At 36.7% G+C, this 20,773-nt stretch overlaps 1 protein-coding gene across 1 annotated transcript in view; it reads left to right on the top strand.

Annotated features, from left to right (window-relative positions):
* Positions 1-20,773, top strand: part of RYR2 (ryanodine receptor 2) — a 549,009-nt gene that overhangs the window by 360,969 nt on the left and 167,267 nt on the right. The window contains exons 51-58 of the mRNA XM_057736978.1: positions 2,823-2,992; positions 4,215-4,435; positions 5,764-5,854; positions 8,092-8,232; positions 10,191-10,354; positions 12,486-12,564; positions 14,757-14,846; positions 15,610-15,747. Of these exons, the coding sequence (XP_057592961.1) occupies positions 2,823-2,992; positions 4,215-4,435; positions 5,764-5,854; positions 8,092-8,232; positions 10,191-10,354; positions 12,486-12,564; positions 14,757-14,846; positions 15,610-15,747 (1,094 nt within the window). The remainder of the gene's footprint in view (positions 1-2,822; positions 2,993-4,214; positions 4,436-5,763; positions 5,855-8,091; positions 8,233-10,190; positions 10,355-12,485; positions 12,565-14,756; positions 14,847-15,609; positions 15,748-20,773) is intronic.

Raw genomic sequence — 20,773 nt, forward strand, 5'->3', positions numbered from 1 at the left:
ATCAACTTTAAAACTCAAACCATCAATATTTCTTCTTAGGTTTCAGTGAGAATTCAGTTGGTTCTTTAAGCATGACCATTTAGTGTTGATAATTCCTGTTACATCTTCTACATTTACTATGTGAAGTGTCTTTAAACATGAGTACTCTGCCCCTTTCTATTAGCTACGGCCATTATCATACACTTTTACCCTAGGCTGTGAGTTTTTTTTTTAACTTTTATTTTATATTGGAGTATAGTTGATTTACAATGTTGTGTTAGTTTCAGGTGTACAGCAAAGTGATTCAGTTATACATATATCTATCTTTTTGAGATACTTTTCCCACATAGGTTATTACAGAGTATTGAGTAGACTTCCTTGTGCTCTGTAGTAGGTCCTTGTTGATGATCTATTTTACATATAGAAGTCTGTGTATGTTAATCCCAACCTCCTAAGTTTGGGAGGTAACCATAAATTTTTTTTCCAAGTCTGTGAGTCTGTTTCTGTTTTGTAAATGAGTTCATTTGTGTCGTGTTTTAGATTTCACATATAAGGGGTATCATATGATATTTGTCTTTCTTTGTCTGACTTACTTCACTTAGTATGATATATAGGTCCATCCATGTAGCTACAACTGGCATTGTTTCATTCTTTTTTTATGGCTGAGTAGTATTCGATTGTGTGTGTATATATATATGTGTGTATATATATATATACACCACATCTTTATCCATTGATGTGTCAATGGACGTTTAGTTTACTTCCATGTCTTGGCTATTGTAAATAGTCATAGGGGGTGCATGTATCTTTTCAAATGATGGTTTTCTCCAGGTTTATGACCAGGAGTGGGATTGCTGGGTCATATGGTGGCTCTGTTTTTAGTTTGTCAAGGAACCGCCATACTGTTTTCCCTAGTGGCTGCATCAATTTACATTCCCACCAACTGTGTAGCAGGGTTCCCTTTTTTTCCATACCCTCTCCGGCATTTAATGTTTGTAGACTTTCTGATGATGGACATTCTGACTGGTCTCATGTGATAATGAAAGAAGGAGGAGTTTAGAAAAATTAAGGGGCAGGTATCTAATTTCAAAAGCAGACGTTCTTTTCCTGAAGCTTCTGGTCTGTACAGGTTTGGACACGTTGTCTGAGGTAGTAATTTTAGGTGGATGGATAATGCGGGGACCACAGGGTAAAGCCGGCGCAGCTGGCCCTCCTTATTTCAGTTCAGTCTCCAGGAGTCTGAGAGGAGGCAGTTCATCAGCTGTGTTGTCCCTGGTGTGTTCTGAGGAGCTGGTGAGAATAAGGCAGCAGCTGTAGCCAGTGGCTGAGTCTCCATTCCCAGGCAGATGTAGTTGCAGCATTCCTTCAAATGAACGTCCACCTGAATGAGTGTTTAAAAAACAAATCTTATGTTAGGATCAAATCATTTCCTTAGGCGCAGCTCTGCTAGAATAGAATCCTATAACTATAAATTACCTATAATACGATTTTTTAGGAGAGTGAAACTGGCATTTCATATAGATTTTTTAATTGAAAATTAGAGCATGCTGATTTAACCTAAGAATTCAATTACCTTGGGTTGGATTTTAAATCCAATTTTACTTAGTTTAAATCTAATTTTGCCAATGACTAGATGTACAATCTTAGACAAGTTAACCAACTTCCCTAAAGGTCGGTTTTTATCTTGTGTTAAATGAAGATAATAATGCCACCTTCATAATGTGCTTGTGAAGATTGTATGAAACTGTGTCTGGGACGTTTCTAGCATAGTACCTGGCAACGGCCCAAATGACAAGAGTTATTTTTATTATTGTAATTATAGGAAGGAAAGTATTAGGTGTATTCGTTACTGTTGTGAATTATAAGGAATGGAAGTGATTTAGGATTAGTCTTTCATTTCCTTTAAAGCACTGTTATTTGTTCATTTTCATGATTCAAACATCAAATTCATTCATTGACTGTGACTGAAGACAGAAGCATTGTGACTGCTCTTCCAGGCTGGGCATGGTCATGTACCATGTTTCCCAGGGGCCTTCTGCCTTCAACATTGTGTCAGTATTAAAAATTCTGTGGTGGTGTTTGTGGACTCTCACAGTGTGCTGTCAGCGGCAATTTGGCATCACTAGTACATGGTCAAACAGAAAACAGGTTTGTTCTCCAGTATTTGAAATTGGCACATAATTTTCGAATTCTTCATATCAGTGATTCCCCCTGTGAACCTGTGAAGTTATTCTAAGCAATTCACTCCTCTGTACAGACACCAAGCTTTGACTGTTGATAGAGAAAATAACGTGACTCTCAGATATGCTATAAATATGGTTAAATGCTATTATGATTAATGAAACATAGTTCATTTGAAAGGCAGACTGGTTCCTAGCGTTTTGTTCATTATTTTGTAATTGTCTAAGCCATAAATATGTAAATACACTGTGATTATTACATAGGGTACGTGAGTCTTATTAATGTTTTAAAGAGATTCATATTGAAAAGATTGCAAACCTTGCTTTACCTTTTAGCTTTATGATATGTACTCCTCATTTTACAGTTTGGATTTCAGATGTTTTGTTTCCTTCTTGGTATCTGGCATAACGCTATGTCCTAATCATATACTCAGTTAACAAATGGGATACCCCCCAAAACATTTAAATGACCTTGGATTTACATTACACTGCTGTATTTCCTCAGCCAGTTCCCAGCCCTTGGCTCGAGGGTAGTAGATGAACAGAAAACCATTCAACCGGTAACTTTATTTAAAACACCAGAAGGCTGGAATGTAGCCGTTTGTAATCTGTTTCGTGAATGACGTGGCCCTCAACAACAGTGTGTTACCTTCTCTCTTTTAGATGGGAATGTGGTGGAGCCTGACATGTCTGCGGGGTTTTGCCCAGATCACAAGGCAGCCATGGTTTTGTTCCTTGACAGGGTCTATGGAGTTGAGGTTCAAGACTTCCTCCTCCATCTTCTCGAGGTTGGCTTTCTGCCAGATCTCCGGGCTGCTGCTTCTTTAGATACGGTAATGATTTGAACAGATGACTTGTGCAACTTTGGACTCTTTAGTCTCTGCCATAAGATATACTTTCGTAGATATATTCATTCATTCATTCATTCATTGTCACCAAAATTTATTGGGTGCCAATTTATTTTGAGGGAAGCAGAGGGTAAACAGAAAATAAAATAGACTGTATCTTCAAGGAATTCACTGAATAGTGGAGAAAACGGATAACCTGAAGAATAAGATAGGAATTCCGATCAGGTACTGTGGAAGACCATAAGAAGTTTGTATGACCCTAATTTGTGAGGTCATAGTGACTCCTGTTCACTTTTAAGTCGACAAATAATTATGCATCTCAATAAAAGCAATTAAAGTATTAAGAAAGTTTAGTGGATTTGTTGAGGCATCCCGATTACAATACCATCTTGGTATCTTCATTTATTAACGTACATATAGGTTCAGATCTGTCCTGTGAATCCAGTGGCAAATATCAGGAATCTGCCATTATCAGTGTAAATATTCTATAGTTTAAAACATTGTAAAATAAGCTGAAGCTCTAAATTTCATTCTAGTAGCTATAATACTACCTCCTTTTATTCTCAAGTAAATGAGTCTTTTTGTTATCAGAGGAGATCAGATCTTGAGTTGGCCATAGTTCCCTATGAAAGCTGTGAGAGGAGGATCACAAAAACGAGACTGAATTTTTTTGTTCTTTTTTGGTTGTGTTCATGTGAAATTCTGAACCTAAGTAGTACAGTTGATAACATGGTAAAGACAATCAACCTTTGATCACGGATGCTGATGAACATGAGCAGATGCAAATAATATTAATAAATAGAATTCAGAACGAATTTGTGAATTTGAGATCTACTGTGAGAAAAAACTTTCTCTTGACTCTCCTAGTAAAGGAAAGCACGCACATTCTTTAATATCATTTGTGTCTTCATCTTTCATCCATCCTACCGTTGGTATTTTATTTTAGAACATGAACCTCTGGGGCTTTCTGAAGAGATAGATATTCCTTCATTTATTTTTATCTCTTTATGAGCAATTGAAAATTGATTGATTTTAGTGATAAAAAAGCATAGGAACCACAGTTAAAGCTGTAACAGAGGAATACATTTCTGTGTTATGTATTTCTGTCACTTTCTAGGTAGTGAAATTACATGTCAACATGTTGATTCCTTTGAAAGTTGTCTCCTGCCCAACACAAATGACGGTCTCCTCTCCAATTCCTTTCTAGGCTGCCTTGAGCGCTACAGACATGGCCCTGGCCCTCAATCGGTACCTTTGCACGGCTGTGTTGCCTTTGTTAACAAGATGTGCTCCTCTTTTTGCTGGCACCGAGCACCATGCTTCCCTCATTGACTCATTACTGCACACAGTGTACAGACTTTCTAAGGGCTGCTCACTTACCAAAGCTCAGCGGGATTCCATAGAAGTATGTTTACTCTCTATTTGTGGGTAAGTGGACAATCAAGTCTGTACCAAGTTTCTTCTTCTTTAAGAAAGAGAATTTAGTGTCTGGCCCTTGACAAATTGTTTCGAATGTTGGCAACAATTTCTGGGCCACTAAATTAATTCATTTTGTGGGGTTTTGTGTAGCGGGGTATGAGTCTTACTAGAGCACCCTTGCTCATGGTCAAGTTCAGGAATGTTCCTCCAAGGCCCTCTGGGTATCTAGCCATTGGATGTGGTGTGGGACCAATGATGCTATTCTGGATGTTGGTGGGTGAGGTGTTGCTCGCCACGTTAGTGTAAGTTTAATAGATTCTCGCCTTTTCACTGTGTAATGGTTTTAACTCCTCTTTCAGAAGAGAAAAGAAAACAGAGGCTTATTAAAGATAAAAAATATATATTATATAATATAATATTAAAGTATGACCTGTTGCAACAATGATGAGGACAGAGTATTTCCTCCAGCCTGGAAAGCCGCCTCCTGTAGATAGAAGTGTTCAAAGGTCTTACTCTGAAAACCAGAAACATATCTCCTCCTTTTGAAGTTCTGACAGTCAAAGTGATCATTTCTCAGGCCCTTAGCTGGGGTGCTGGTTTCTTTCTAATGGACAGGAGCTCTTGGAGGTGAAAGCTTGCAGCCTGCCCAATACATGGGTGAAGGAAAGGTTTTCACTCACAGTGGAATGAGTTTTTGGGTGTAGGATACAGATGGGACTGAGGGGGGTTAAAAAAAGAAATAGGAGTTAGCTCATAATAGACTATGAGGTCCCTGACTCTGAAATTCTATGAAATGGAATCAAAATATCTGTCTCACTGATTTTTCTAAATATTAAATGAGGTGAAGCACAGGATTGCCCGACATAGTAAGTGGTCACTATGTGTCAGTTTTCTTTCCCTTCTTCCCCTGGCAAAATTTCCATCTCGGTCTTTTTCTCTTCCTCTTGTTCCTATACTCTCTCCTCTTCCTTCTTATCTGGTCACTGAAGACCCTTCCCACCCACTGGAGTGAGGGACGAAGCTTCTACTAAATTAAGAGAAGCAGTGGGGTCTGCGGTTGTGAGTGGTGGGAAGGGAAGGGGCAGGAGAGAAACATCTCCTGTAGCAACTAAGGCTTGATCTTCAGATCAGGGGGTTGGAGATGAATTGGAAATGTAACCTTTTATAAAATTATGTAACTATTGATTAATCTTTGGATTAGGAACACCTAAAATTAATAGCATCCGAAGAGAAGTGTAGGTACGGCTTCTTGATGTGTATCATCTAGTCTAATGAATTATCTGCTTGGTTTAAACATTATTAAAGATTCATTATTGAAAGTAGCTTTGTTCCACCAGCCAATTGAGACCTTCTATGATGCAGCACTTACTCAGAAGATTAGTATTTGATGTCCCATTATTAAATGAACATGCAAAGATGCCTCTTAAGGTAAGTACAGGGAATGTTTGTGGTTATCTGATTACTGGGTCCTCTGACTTTGTTTCCTATTACGATATATGCATCTCTCGGATATGTCGTGTTTGATCTTTGATGCTGGAAAATTTCTTACAGCTATTGAAATGGGCATATAATTTATAGATACGTGTACATCAGCCTAAAGTAAACAAGTAACAAAAGATCAGAGAAATCCTAAGCTTGGTTTACTGCAAGTCAATGGAAGTAGGAATCAGTGGAAAAAAATGGGCTGCAAGAGAAAGAGAAGCCAAGATATTCTTAGGCTGGAAAACATGATCATAAACCTGCCCCAAAATATTAGCAACCTCAAGGGATCAAGAGCAGGCTTTAAAAACAACCTTCTCTAAGTGGTAATCACATGACAGTTTCCAGAAATCATTTCATAAGGATCAAAGGTAAACTTTCTGTACATGCGGTTACAGTTTGTCACAGAGTATAGAAAAGTCCCTGACATTTTTGATTCCCAGCTTTATTACTCTGTTTATGAATGATCAAGTCTCATTCTGTCTTGTTGATTTGGGAATATTTTCCTGTCATCTTAAATCCCAATGCTGACTCAGGCTGAAGATATTAGGTGTATACTAATGAATGATCTAGTAGCATGGTCTGTGCATGGAGGTCATTGTCCTGTAATGGACTTTTTATAGGTGATCACTCCACTCTGCCACCTAGTAAGCATTGTATTTTTTCTTTTGGCTACCCACTAATAGTGCTATGAAAAGAGGTTTAAGATAAAAACAAGCCACTATTTTTTTGAGCTGCTGTTACACTAAACACACCTAGGTATTTAACAAAAACAATCTTTCTCTATGAAAATTGATTTTGGTCTAATAAATTTAGAGAAATTAATGAATTATGCAAAGTAAATTATATCCTTGCTGAAAATCCTATTGTTAGAAGTTTTTTTTTGTCATTTAAGATAGTGCTTGTCATGCCAAATTTTCTTGATACGAATGAGCTGGAAGATACCTGAAAAAAGATACAGTATCACTTTATGTGATAAAACTCTTTTGCATTATAGATATTTGCCTGTTACTCTAAGCAAATTAGATCTCAGTATTTCATCATTTGAGAGTCCTAAATTGTGTGCATGTGTGTGTCTGTGTGAGGGTGTGTGTTTTGTGAGAGGGAGACCAGATGGAAAGAAATATTTCTACAGTAAGAGAGGTAGTTAGCTTTAATAAGAGAAATGCTTATCAATTTATTTTCCTCCTTAGATATAGGAGAGTACAAAGCTTTATAGTTGATTCATAAAGATCATTTTATTAATTTGGCAAATAGTTGTGAATATTCCTTAGTGTATAAATCAAGAATACATTATCCAAAGAAGCTACCAAGTAATTGAAAAAATTCTGTCCATGTCTTTGAACTTCTCATTGAGTCCCACAAAATATTTGTAGGTGAAAATTTAAGAAGCAACATAAGACACTAAGTAGGATAATAAATTACGTCCAAAATCCAACCAAAGAAATGTAGATAGGGGACTTCCCTGGTGGTCCAGTGGTTAAGACTTCGCCTCCCAATGCAGGGTGTGCGGGTTCGATCCCTGGTCAGGGAGCTAAGATCCCACATGCCTCGCAACCAAAAACTCAAACCATGAAACAGAAGCAATATTGTAACAAATTCAATAAAAGACTTCAAAAATGGTCCACATCAAAAAAATAATCTTAAAAGAAATATAGATAAAGAAATTATTGAAGTAGGGCAGTTTGGAGAGTTTAGAGATGTCAGTTCTGAAGCAAAGCGTAAAGAGTGGTGGTTAAGGTTAGGCAGAGAGGAAGCAAAAATATTCAGAGGTACTGTTCCCTGAGAACGCACATTTTAGGTGCTGTATCCTCTTGGTCACCCTGACATCAATCCCTTTATTACATGCGTGGATTCCAGGGGTTAACAAGTCGTAAAGTTGTGAGTAAATGATAGCAATTAAAGTAGAACTCAGGGGTGCACAGATAACCAAGCAGCCTCCTAAAGAATGCTCTTCAAGGTACTCTGTGAAATTGGGCAGTTGGTCTTCATCCTGTGATCGCTTTACATTTTAAAGGGACATCCTATATAAGGTAATAGTATTCTCCAAACGAATTTGTATGGGATTTAGCGGTTTCATATCAGTTGGCTTTATTACATGCCATTAGAATGCCATTTGGGAGAAAATGGAAAAAATATAGCAAATGTCTTTTGCTCATTACCCCTATAATTGTTTTCCCACCTAGCTGCTGACAAATCATTATGAAAGATGCTGGAAATATTACTGTCTGCCTGGAGGGTGGGGAAACTTTGGAGCTGCCTCAGAAGAAGAACTTCATTTATCCAGAAAGTTGTTCTGGGGCATTTTTGATGCCCTGTCTCAAAAGGTAATTTAATATTTTGTGGGTTTATTTGTTTGATGAAATAATTTAAAAACCATAGGTTCTTGGCAAGATAGTATCCCTAGTGGAATAGTGGAATGCTGTCTTACTCATCAAATCTGGACATAGTTTTACGTTTTCTCTTAATTTATAACAAATGTTGAGAATGCAATTTTATTGACTTTATAATCATGATGATAGCATGTTCCTTGTGATCATAACACTTTCTGACTTGAAAATGGTTAAGCATTTTAGGAAATTATACACATGAGTTGATAAGTTTCTGGTGCATTTGGACTTCTTGGAACTCAAACCCTCCCTAGTCAGTCACCTCCCCAATCTTATAAAGCCTGAAGAAATCCTGTCAAATATAAAAATATAAAATATTAAATCTCATGAAATTATAATATTCCAGTGGCCTTCCTGACTTTTCCCACTTTGCTGCTATGAAGATTTAAGTACTCAGTGGTTTATGTATGTGACATTTCCTTATAGTTGCCATATTTATAATGAAGAGTTCATAGACTTTCAGAAGCCTGGAGCGTATTATTTCAGAGAAAATCAGAACAACCTGTTTTGTATGCTTACGCTTAAATTATTAATCAAAATCAGTGTGAATTCCTTTGGGGGATTTTATCAGATGACTGGAATAGGACAACCAAGAGTCTGCTGCATAATAAGGGAAGTTTATCTGTGATTACCTTTGGTAGCTACCACTTGATGCTTTTTCTTGCTGCATTGCCTTGGGTAGACGTAGAGTCCTTTTGAAATAATATGTAGAAGGTATTTTGAGAAGAATTTACAACTTCAATTTAAAATTGAACATTTAAAGTGAGATAACTTTTTTTAGCTCTTTAGTGGAGTATAATTGCTTTACAGTGTTGTGCCAGTTTCTGCTGTACAACAAAATGAATCCGCTGTATTTATACATATATCCCCATATCCCCTCCCTCCCAGGACTCCCTCCCACCCTCCCTATCGCACCCCTCTAAGTCGTCACCCGTCATCCAGTTGAGCTCCCTGTGTTATGCAGCAGCTTCCCACTAGCTATCTATTTTACACTGGTAGTGTATATATGTCAGTGCTACTCTCTCACTTCCTCCCAGCTTCCCCTTCACTCCCCACCCCCGGGTCCTCAAGTCCATTCTCTACTTTTAGAATGCATAAACAACAAGATCCTAGTTATAGCATAGGGAAGCATATCCAATCTCCTGGAATTATCCATAATGGAAAAGAATATTTAAAAAAAAAAGTGTGTAAATGTATATAACTGAGTCACTTTGCTGTACAACAGAGATTGGCACAATATTGTAAATCAACTATACTTCAATAAAATTATTAATGATAAAGTATTATTTTTTTTGATTTTTCAAAATCTACAAATACAAATTTAACTAATTACATAATAATATACAAATACCTCTCCCCAGAAATTTTGATTATGCGTATTTCCTATAGAATTTCTTTCTCAGTTCAGAATTTTATTTTTCACGCCTTTATAATGCAATACAAATCAGTTAAAATTTGTTACTCTCTGGTATGTTATACTTTAGCTATTTTTCATGTCTAGTCTTTATAATGTGGTACAGTGATAATCTATAACTATCTGTAAGGATCATAATCCTCATTGACTGAAATTATGTTTATGTTGTAAAGACGTGTTATACATGCAGGATATTCAAGTTCACTTCATTTTAATATTGGAGAATAAACTTTCAGAGAAGCAGAAATTTTATTCTTTTTATGCTGCAACTGCAGTAAAAAGCTTCCTTTTCTCTATGTTTGATGGGATCTCAGGCTATTTTTTCCATTTTCTAGAGAAAGAATCTGTTGGGGAGTTGAGTTAGCCCAGGGTAATTCAGATTTTTCTCCTACAACATCATACTAGCTGCAGTGATCGTGTTGACAGCTTCTGCTAAATAGTAATGGAGTATTTATTTTTTTCGTCCTCCATTTCTTCCCAGAAATACGAACAAGAACTTTTCAAACTGGCCCTGCCTTGCCTGAGTGCAGTTGCGGGAGCTTTGCCTCCAGACTACATGGAGTCAAATTATGTCAGTATGATGGAAAAACAGTCATCAATGGATTCTGAAGGGAACTTTAACCCACAACCTGTTGATACCTCAAAGTATGGACTCTTTCTATTGCAGCAGATTTTTAATGTAAATGATGTGTGAAGTCTGAAATTGAATAAGGTACTAAAGTGAACTTTCTCTCATCCATGCCCCCTTTGAATTGGTATCCTTTTAATAGGAGTCCCTTTACTTGATGAAATTATAGTAGTGATGATAATGGTTATGTGAATATCAGAAGTAGATAAGATGTACCTTCTAAGAGATAGACTCTTAATATCATCAGGATTCTCTGTATATAACCACATGGTAATATCTATAATTCTGAGAATCAAGGAAGTATATCAGTTATATTTTTTAGTTGAAATTCTACCCTAAATGTTTATTATTAATAATTGCACCACCAACCTCTGTGTAGAGTCTTTGACTTGTGATGCTCCCAGCATGCAGTGCAGAGCTGTTTCTGTGAGCTACAGGGCATCACTTCATCATCACTGCATCTCAGCCAGGCCTCGGGTTAGCTGTTGAAGTTCAACCTCATAAAGCACAGTGTGAGAGTGAAGGGAATACCAAAGGAGAATATTTCTGGAAAATTTAGCATGCAGTGAGAATGCAGTGTGACAGTCTTCACTACAGTTAAAATGTTACTTAACTTTACAGAAGCTCTTCCCTGAACCTAGGAGCATACATTGTTCCCATTCCGTGGTGACTCAGCAAGATCAGTATTAGCAAGAGAGTCACTTGGTAGTTACCATCCACAGCGTCCGAATTTGCTTGGGAGTTCAACCTTCAGGTCTCTGGGTGGTCCCCCAGCTGGTTTAGCTTCCATAACCAGATCCAAATTTCAACCCAGGTGGTATGCCTTTAGTTGGATAATGCCTTACATTTGCATGTTTGGTATTTGATGACAGTCCTGTGAGAAATGACTCTACCCCCAGTATTTGGCTAATGTGATTGATCCTTTGTATCTCTCCTAAAGTAAGTAAACCAAAATATCACATGTTCACATTCCTACGTGGGTAAGTTTATGGTTTGTTAACATACGATGTGATCCAGGATTTTCACATAACATCAGAATAACGTTATGGCTTTGGTGTTGCTTAATTAAATCCAATTAATGAATAAGTGTTGGGCATGTAGACTAATTTACCTCGGCTTGGCCCTTTGGGGAACCGCTTAACAGATGAGTTTTGCATAGTGATATCAATGATGTCTACATTTCTGTGTTTTTTTTACATATTGTTTTTTAAGTATGCGTATATCATAAAGTTCAATTACTAACTGATAACATTGCTAGAAAAGAACAGTAAACCATTTCATTACACTAGGTTTTACTTATAATTCTATCCTATTTATAACTTCTCAAAGTTAATTGCATTGGTAAGTTATGTTATCATCAATGAATGTAATTATATACATATTTAATTGTCCATTCATAGATATATTTGATAGTCCCAAGTCTTACATTTACCATCAGACTTAGTCTTCAATTGCATTGACTTCATGTCTGCTCAAGGGATTAAATATTTATTTAAACACGAAAGAAATCAAGAAGAAATGTTACTAGAATCATAAAGCATGCATTGGTTACTTTTCCCTATAGTTCATACTAGTAACATTTAGAATTTATATATAGACCATTAACATTTAAATCAGTAACATATCACTAGTTGTGTGCAATTAACTTAAAGTTAATTTTAGTACATTTAAAACATGGAACAGGTCAGATTTTAGCAGTCTTTTACCTATTTATAGTTGTTGCCAAAGAGACTTAAGTTAAAAAGGAGGAATAACTTCAAAGAACGAATGTGGGAGAAAAGTATGTCTTTAAACTTGTTGAATCTAACTATATCTTCATACAAGTTTAAAAAAAAATTGGTGTAATCTATTGTCCTCTTCTTTGAATACATTTTAAGTATTTTTATTTATACTACGTATAATTTTTATTGTATATAACTTACATTAAGACATAAAGTATGACTCATAAGATGAATGGATAGAACATTATCTGCGTGACTTTTCTTATATTGTTCCTACCATCTGGAAAAGTAATACCTTGTTAAACCAATGTTTTAACAGTTATGCATCGAATGGGGTATAAGCAGTCTTAGGCTGTGAGTAAATTATTAATATGATTCCCTGTAAATGCTGTGAAAATCAAGCCTCTTTTCTTTGTTTTTCTTATAGTATTATAATTCCTGAGAAGTTGGAATACTTCATTAACAAATATGCAGAACACGCCCATGACAGGTGGTCAATGGACAAGGTAAAAGTCAGAATATCACATCTTAATGCAGTACTAAACGTTCCTAATGACTGATCATGGCTCAGATAGTTCTGACCATGACAATTTCCTGCTTTCAAATGAGAGCTTTATTCTTCTTTAAATATTTATTTATTTAATTTGCTACACTGGGTCTTAGTTGCGGCATGCAGGATCTTTAGTTGTGGTGTGTGGGATCTAGTTCCCTGACCAGGGATTGAACCCAGGGCCCTGCATTGGGAGCACGGAGTCTTAACCACGGGACCACCAGGAAAGTCTCAACGTGAGAGCTTTAAGTTAGGAAAGAATGTTTAATTACTATCTGCTGATATAATATTTAGTCTAATAAAATATTTAGTTCTGACACTGATGTATATAGAATGCACATATGAATAAGAATATTTGTGTTCATAAAAAGCAGTGTTAAAAACGTCAAAAAATCTATTAAATATAGTTGCTAAACATACTTTTTTTGGTAAGAGTTAAAAGTAATAATCAGATACAAACTATTATATATAGGTTGGATAAACAGCAGGGTCCTACTGTGTAGCACGGGGGACTATATTCAATGTCCTGTGACAAACCATAGTGGAAGAGAATCTGAAAAAGCAAATGTATATATTTAACTGAATCACTTTGCTGTACAATAGAAATTAACACACCTGTACTTCAAAAAAAAATTTTAAAGTCTAATAATCATTAGGGTCTTTACTAAGAAATGGTGACTCAAAGTCCAGAAATCTTTTACGAGAACTTTAGCTTTAAGTGTAATTCTATACTGCATAAAATCATGAAAATTTTAATCAGAATGTAGTGATTCTTTACACCTTCTACTCTTCTGTTGTATTTCGTATCTCTAAGTAGATATGCCGTTCACTTACATGGCAGGAGGGCATGTTTTATTTAAATTGTCAAGAAAAGATAACTGACTTGAATGAGATCACTAAAGCCGTCGCAGTCTGTGACATAAGTCCCACATACCTATATGAGATTTTTCTGGTGGAAATATTATGCCAGAGTAGCCACATTTAAGTTGAGCCTTGTTAAACTTGAAAGAAGATGGTTAAGATAGGTTTGTCAGAGAAATGAAGTTGAGATGCTGTAGGGATCTAAAATAAGCACTTATGGATTTGGCGAAGAAAGTCAACCAGTGAAGGTTCCAAAAGATGCTTGTGTTGTATGGCAACTTGGTATCATACTGTTAAACTTCATATTAAATTTCAGTCCTTGCCCTGGCCAGCCAGTCCCTTCCTCCCTCTAAGAAACCGCCTTTGTGTTTTGTTGAGCATGTGGCTCTTTCTTTGTTGAGTACTTTAATCGATTTCCTAGGTAAGTCATAAGAGTGAAGTGTCTATCCTATATAAAGACTAGTAGGTGGGAAGCTGCTGCATAACACAGGGAGATCAACTCGGATGATGGGTGATTAGAGGGGTGGGAGAGGGAGGGTGGGAAGGAGTTGCGGGAGGGAAGGGATATGAGGATATATGCATAAATACAGCTGATTCACTTTGTTGTACAGCTGAAACTGGCGCAACAGTGTAAAGCAATTATACTCTAATAAAGGGCTAAAAAAAAAAAGACTCTAGTAGGTACTGAGCTGGTGAGGGTGGTGGTGGAGAAGAAATATACAGGAATGCAGTCCTGAGCTACTTCAGCCTAGTTACCGGGATCCCATAGGCATACATGAAATGATATAGGGGAACGGTGATATGTGCCAGATGATATGGGCAAAATCACGTGGAATAAATGTGCTGAGAAGTCATTGGACAAAGGAGTGGCCAAAACAAGTAGCATTATTCAGTGAGGCTTCCAAATAACAGCTGCTCCAGTTTTCCTGTTCAAAATGTGTTTCATATACACATGTCACAGGTTGGGGTCCCAAAATGGGCCAAAATGAATACCATCAGAGCATACAGCCTGTAGCTTTCTCCTAGGGGAGGGCTATTGATATAATCACAAGCCTCAGGAAGATTGGATGCTTTTAATCTCTGAATAAAAGGATTTGTTCCAGGTGACTACTCACAATAATATTGACTAGGATGAAAATCTTTATATTGACTTATGCTGGATAAAGTTCAAACCTTATCCTTATCTTGCTTCATTTTAGACTTATTTTATCAAGTACACACTTAAACGCATGCGCACCTACACTCTCTAAAATTAAAGCATGTGAGACAATTTTGATTTTTTTTTAGTTGGCAAATGGATGGATTTATGGAGAAATATATTCAGACTCGTCTAAAGTTCAGCCATTAATGAAGCCATATAAACTATTGTCTGAAAAGGTGATGTGTTTTCTTTTTCAAGTTTATATAGTTTTAACTTGGGAAGGTTCTTTTCTGTAAATTTCTTATTAAAATGTCTTTATTTTTTATATACTATTTTTACCTTTTCTCAAAGGTCTCATTTTTTATTTTTGTCTTTTTCTCCTTAGTCCCATTTTCTATCAGTATTTATTTGGTTTTCTTCTCTACATAATATTTTTCTGTTTCTTTTCGATTTTTATTCCTCTCCTATATTTTTAACTTTAGAAAATATTCTTTACATTCTGGAGTTTTTTTGATAAGCGATAGTGAAGTAATATATTTTAATATGCTTATTATTTATGTTTTCATATATTTTACTTCTTTGGCGGGGAAAGCAGTATCTTGACAAATGAAGTGAAAAGGATTTTCTAGCTTGGTGCTTACAGAGGAAGTTACTTCTCTGTTTATTCAGATGGTAGAAAAGCACATATATAATCTGTCACTTCTTCCTCATTGTGTTTCTCCTTTCTAGTTTCTGAGTGAAGTATCAGAATCTGGGAAACTAAAGGAAATTAACCTCATGCTGTTGATAAGATAGGATCCCTCCTGGCATCATTAGTCAAACTAGGTCTCAGTGTACACTCTGCTCTTCAGAATTTTTACTTTCCTTTTTTATTTTTAAATAAACAGTGCCCATCAAAAATGTTTAGGTGAAGACAGAGTATTTCAGAGGAAAGCATTAAATATTTAAAATTTTTGCTTAGGTTCATAATACCCCACCCTTTTCTTATTTTTTTTCTAGGAAAAAGAAATCTATCGCTGGCCAATCAAAGAATCGTTAAAAACTATGCTGGCCTGGGGGTGGAGAATTGAAAGAACACGAGAGGGAGACAGCATGGCCCTTTATAACCGGACTCGCCGTATCTCTCAGACAAGCCAAGTAAGAATCACCGTGATGAATCCACTGTTTAGGTTATTTTAAAATAATTTGAGTGTTTCAGTTAATTATTGTGCTTTCTAGAAGAACTAATTTGAAAAGTCTGAAGACTAACATAAAATTTAGAAGGGAGAAAACTCTTTTCCTTTTTCTTTAAGTGAGTTTAGATCTTGGTTAAAGTGCTGGAGTTTATGTATCATGTTGTACTTCTCCTGACTGCATATAAAGGAGTACTCGATGATGACGTCTTAAAGTTATACCAATGAAGGATGTAGAACGTGTTCGTTATCTGCAGTTAGGTTGTCTGTTGAGCTTTTGTCTCCTTGCCAGTAAGAACAGAAGGTTGGTTCTTAGGGGTTAGGGGGTGGTCAGATAGTAGTGATCTGGATCTAGAACCCCCATGGATGCTTTATACAAGTGGACTTGAGCACCTGCCCGCTTGCAAAGGGAAGATATGAACCAGACCGGCAGCGCAGGAATCAAAGAGCACACCCCTAGTGGGTCAGGTCAGGGAAGTCCAGTCAGCGTAACAAGGTGTGGCTGAGGGGCTTCTGTGCTCAAGGTGGCAGAGTAAGGACAGCCTTGACCTTGAGAACCTAGGGATCAAGGTGCAGACCAAGTACCAACTGGCCCTTTCATTTCTCCTGGGAGCTAAACCTGTCATCGTCCCTTTCCAGACTGCTTGGGCCACTGCATTTGGTTTAACCAAAATATTGTGTTTATTATTGCCATTTATACAGATAACATTTTGGAAAAAAGAAAATGAAGGTACTCAAAGCGTGTACTTCACATGCTTCATATTTGAAATATACTGTTAAATAGATGAAGTTCTGATTTGGGCATATTTTACATCATATTCTCTTAAGTATCCTGAAGATAGAAGCTGTAAAAGCATATTTTTACCTTGTTATCATGTGTGCATGCATTTCTAACTAAATCACATTCTGTTTTAATCTGAACAAACATTGAGCACAGACTGAGTACTAGGCAATAGGAATACAAAGATAAAAAGATCCAATTCTACTCCTAAGAACTCAGAATTGTGTGTTAGAGACAGTCTAGTTATACCTACCATAACAGTAAGATTTAGGCTAGTGGCACGTACAAGGTGCTCGAGTGCAGAGGATGGAATGATCTCTCTCTCTTTTTTTTTTTCTTCCTATACGTTGTATAGGAAATAAGGAAATTATTACATGACGGAAGTGACTTTAACCTCTGCCAGGAAACATAAACAAAAATTATGTGCTCTGATCTAAAATTATATATGTTGAATGAGAGCATGCCCTTTGAAACAATAATGGTGCCAATTCTGTGAGCCGGCACTGAAGAGTAGAAATGGTAGAAGACAGACAAGAAAAAAGACCTGTCTCTTAGCCAGAAAAGCTGGGCCTGTGGAACATGCTGGAGCACAGCCCAGAGGGGCAAGGGAAGGGCTGCAGCAGAAAGGAGGGCACTCTGTTCTCTCGTTGCTGCCTTGGCCATACCTTTTCCTGCCACTGCTGTCAGAGCAGGGAGGGCAGACTGCTGAGTATGCCTCTGCCAGTCCTATCTCTAGAGTTTGTCAAGAACACCAGAAAAGGAATAGAAGCAAAGGTTGATGCCACAGTTTTAGCCACGCTTACTTGAAGACTAAAATAACTTATAGATTTCATACCTTTGCGAGCATCCCTGAAAAAAAAACAGTAACCGATGATGAAACATAGCAAACTCCCAAATGGGACTGGGTCATGTCAGATATAAAATCTTACCCCAAATTTAAGAAACTGATTCTAAAAGACTGAAAGTGATTACAGACTCTGTAAATTATAAGGCACAGACTATAACCAATCCATCCTCAGAAAAGGATTACCTTTTTTTTTAACCCCAGGAAGATCATGATTATGTTTTGCTGAATTTCAATAAACCTTTCTCAAGATTGCTTAAATAAAATGTGTATGTTGTGTATATTTCCTCTCTTCCTTCCTCCCTGCTTAGCTCCTAGTATAGTTTTCAGTTCCCATTAAGCCCTCAATAGATACTATTAATTGATATGCATATGATCATCTCTTAAGCCTACTGACTTTCAGAGTGACATGTGTGACATATGACATATATTGTTAAATCTCCTACATCATTTCAAATATTAAGAGGTGCTTATGCCAGGTGTGTGGATTGAGGCACAGCTCTGGAGGTAGACCACTGGGGCTTCAATCCTAGGACCGCCACTTTCTAGAAATAAACTGCTGGGCACGTTACTTACTCTGTTTGCCTCAGTAAATGGTAACTCTCATTATTACCGTTGTTATTTGTAGATATTTTAATGCCAGAGAGCATTTCTTCAAAGGTAAATAAAAGAGTGTGTTTGCGTTTGTAGTACTTCGACCTTTTAGTAGTTTAAAAACAGAAAAAGAATACTTCTATCAGTATCAGAAACAGAGAGCAAAAATGCCTCAGATATATATAATCCTTGTCATTATTTTCATGAATTCTTTAAGCACAATCCACCATAATTTGAAATGTTAAAATAGATTGTCATTTCTTAATTACTAACCTTACAGTATTATCATCTTTTTCAGTTATCATCTTGCCAAACTTCTTAATGTCTCTTCTCTCCATTATTGATTTCTCATGTGAATATGAAAATGTTTTCTATTGCGTAATAGATGCGCTCTTGAATCAATTAAGGAACACTTTTGGTGGCATCACTTTATAGTAAGGACTATAACCGCATGAATTGAGATCACGTGTTGACATGATTCTGGAGCTGCTGGTCTCAGCTTCCTTCCCCTGGGACTCAGCACGCCCTCTGTGAGGCAGGAGTGGCCTGTGTTTAACTCAGCAAAACCTGGCACAGCCTGTCTGGGTTGAAACCCTGGCCTCACCATGGAGGAGCTAGGTTTTTTGTGAACTTGGGCAAACTGCTTAACCTCTACACTGCAGTTTTCTCTTTTTTAAAAAAATGAAACAGAAAAGAGCATCTAATTTAAAAGATTATTGTGAAGATTACATGTGGCAGTGCTTATAAATCACTGAAAGGGGTGATGGGTATATATTTCAATCAATGTTAGACCTCATCATGATCATTATTATTTTATATGGATCAATAACGTTGTTAATTTCTTTTGTTTACCGTGAACACCACATGAATCATGATTTCAGAAAATTTACCACTCAATTAGGGTTTTGTAATTTGCATATTAAGATAATATATGGGCATGGACAAAACCAATAACTTGATAGGATATAGAATAGAGTGTCTACTTATATCTGGGATCTAAAATCTGACACAAATGAACTTATCTATGAAACAGAAACAGATGCACAGATATAGAGAACCGACGTGGTTGCCAAGGGGAAAGGGAGTGGGAGAGGGATGGATTGGGAGTTTGGGGTTAACAGATGCAAACTATTATATACAGGATGGATAAACAACAAGATCCTACTGTGCAGCTCAGAGAACTATATTCAATATCCTGTGATAAACCATAATGGAAAAGAATGTGAAAAAGAATGTATGTATATAACTAAATCACTTTGCTGTACAGTAGAAATTAACACAACATTGTAAATCAACTGTACTTCAATAAAATAAAAAAAGGATAGAGTGTATAAATACCGATGTAATTAAAAGTGGGGAGATGCTGATTAGAGTGGCTAAATTTGTGGATTTTGACTTCTTGATAGTCACTCAAGTCAACAGAAGAGGAGATTTCTGACAATTTCAGGCATATTCCACAGGTTCTCAGTAATTACTTATTCACTCCCCATTTTAATTTCTTGTATCTAGTGTTTATTATACATGTAGGGTAGACATCATTGAAACAAATAAAAAAAGCAGCCTGCAACCTGAGAAGGAGAGGAAGATGGGACTGCAACTTTGGAAAATGTTACCCATCTTAAACTAAAATACAGGCTAGGATAGAGGAATGATTCATTCATTCTTTCAACAGATATTTAATGAGCACCTGCTGTGTTCCATGCACTATCGTAAGCTTTTCAAATAGATCCATGAAGAAAATAGACAAAAACTTCTGCTCTCATGGAGCTTACGTACTAAAGGGGAAAGTAACAGATACAAGTAAATTACATGCTACGTCAAAATGTGATCAATATTACGGAAAGAGAAAACTAAGCATGGAAAGGCAGATTGCGAGTACAGGGGAAGGGAGTTGCAAATTTATATAAGGTTATCAGAGTAGATTTCATGGAGAAGGTAAATTGAATAGAGATGAGGGAGTTAGACATATTTGGGGGAAGAATGTTGCCAGCCGTGCGCATGCTCTGAGTTGAGTGTGTGGCCTGGCATGTGTCAGGGAAAACAAGGAATCCAGTGAGGCTGGAGCTTGGGAGTAACAAGGAGACAGGAGGAGAGGTCGCAGGGGCCAAATCAGGCAGGACACTGGGGGCCGTTTTGAGAAATTTGACAAGTGCTTTGGAGTCAGACAGAATTACTTTAAACCTTGATTCTGCTGTTTACGTGATATAATGACGGTCAAAATTAATTCTTTTGAACCACTGTTTTTCTCATTTTAAAATGCAAATAGCAGTATCTCCTTTTCAGAGTTGTTCTGAACCTTAAGTGAGATGCTGTGCCTTGCACATAACCATTCACGTGGTGGTTGTTCGTTGTCCTTATTGCTGATAAGACTAGAGTTAATTAAATTCAGAGATGGTCTGTATCCCAGGTAACTGGAAATTATAGAAAACCTGGCCAGTCTTGTGATTTCTGTATATGTAAAGGAGAGAAACAGCTTATGAAAACATAAAAAGAATCTATCTCCGAATAAACAAATAAACTTGCATTCTTTAAACCAGTCTCCATAACTTAATCTAAAGCTAAAAGGATATAAATTTCAGTTATAGAAGCAACATGGTCTAAGAGGATATTAAATACTGAGAATTCTTCTTTTTTTATGAAGAAATAAAGTTATCGATATCAGCTCTGTTTTATTCATTTATTCAACAAAATTCGCAGCGTCTAATGCTTTTTTTATTAGTTTTAAGACACGTTTGCTATATTTCAATATCTGTGAGATTGGGAATCATTTGA

The sequence above is a fragment of the Hippopotamus amphibius genome, chromosome 5 (assembly GCF_030028045.1).
Source record: "Hippopotamus amphibius kiboko isolate mHipAmp2 chromosome 5, mHipAmp2.hap2, whole genome shotgun sequence".
NCBI classification, from domain to species: domain Eukaryota; kingdom Metazoa; phylum Chordata; class Mammalia; order Artiodactyla; family Hippopotamidae; genus Hippopotamus; species Hippopotamus amphibius.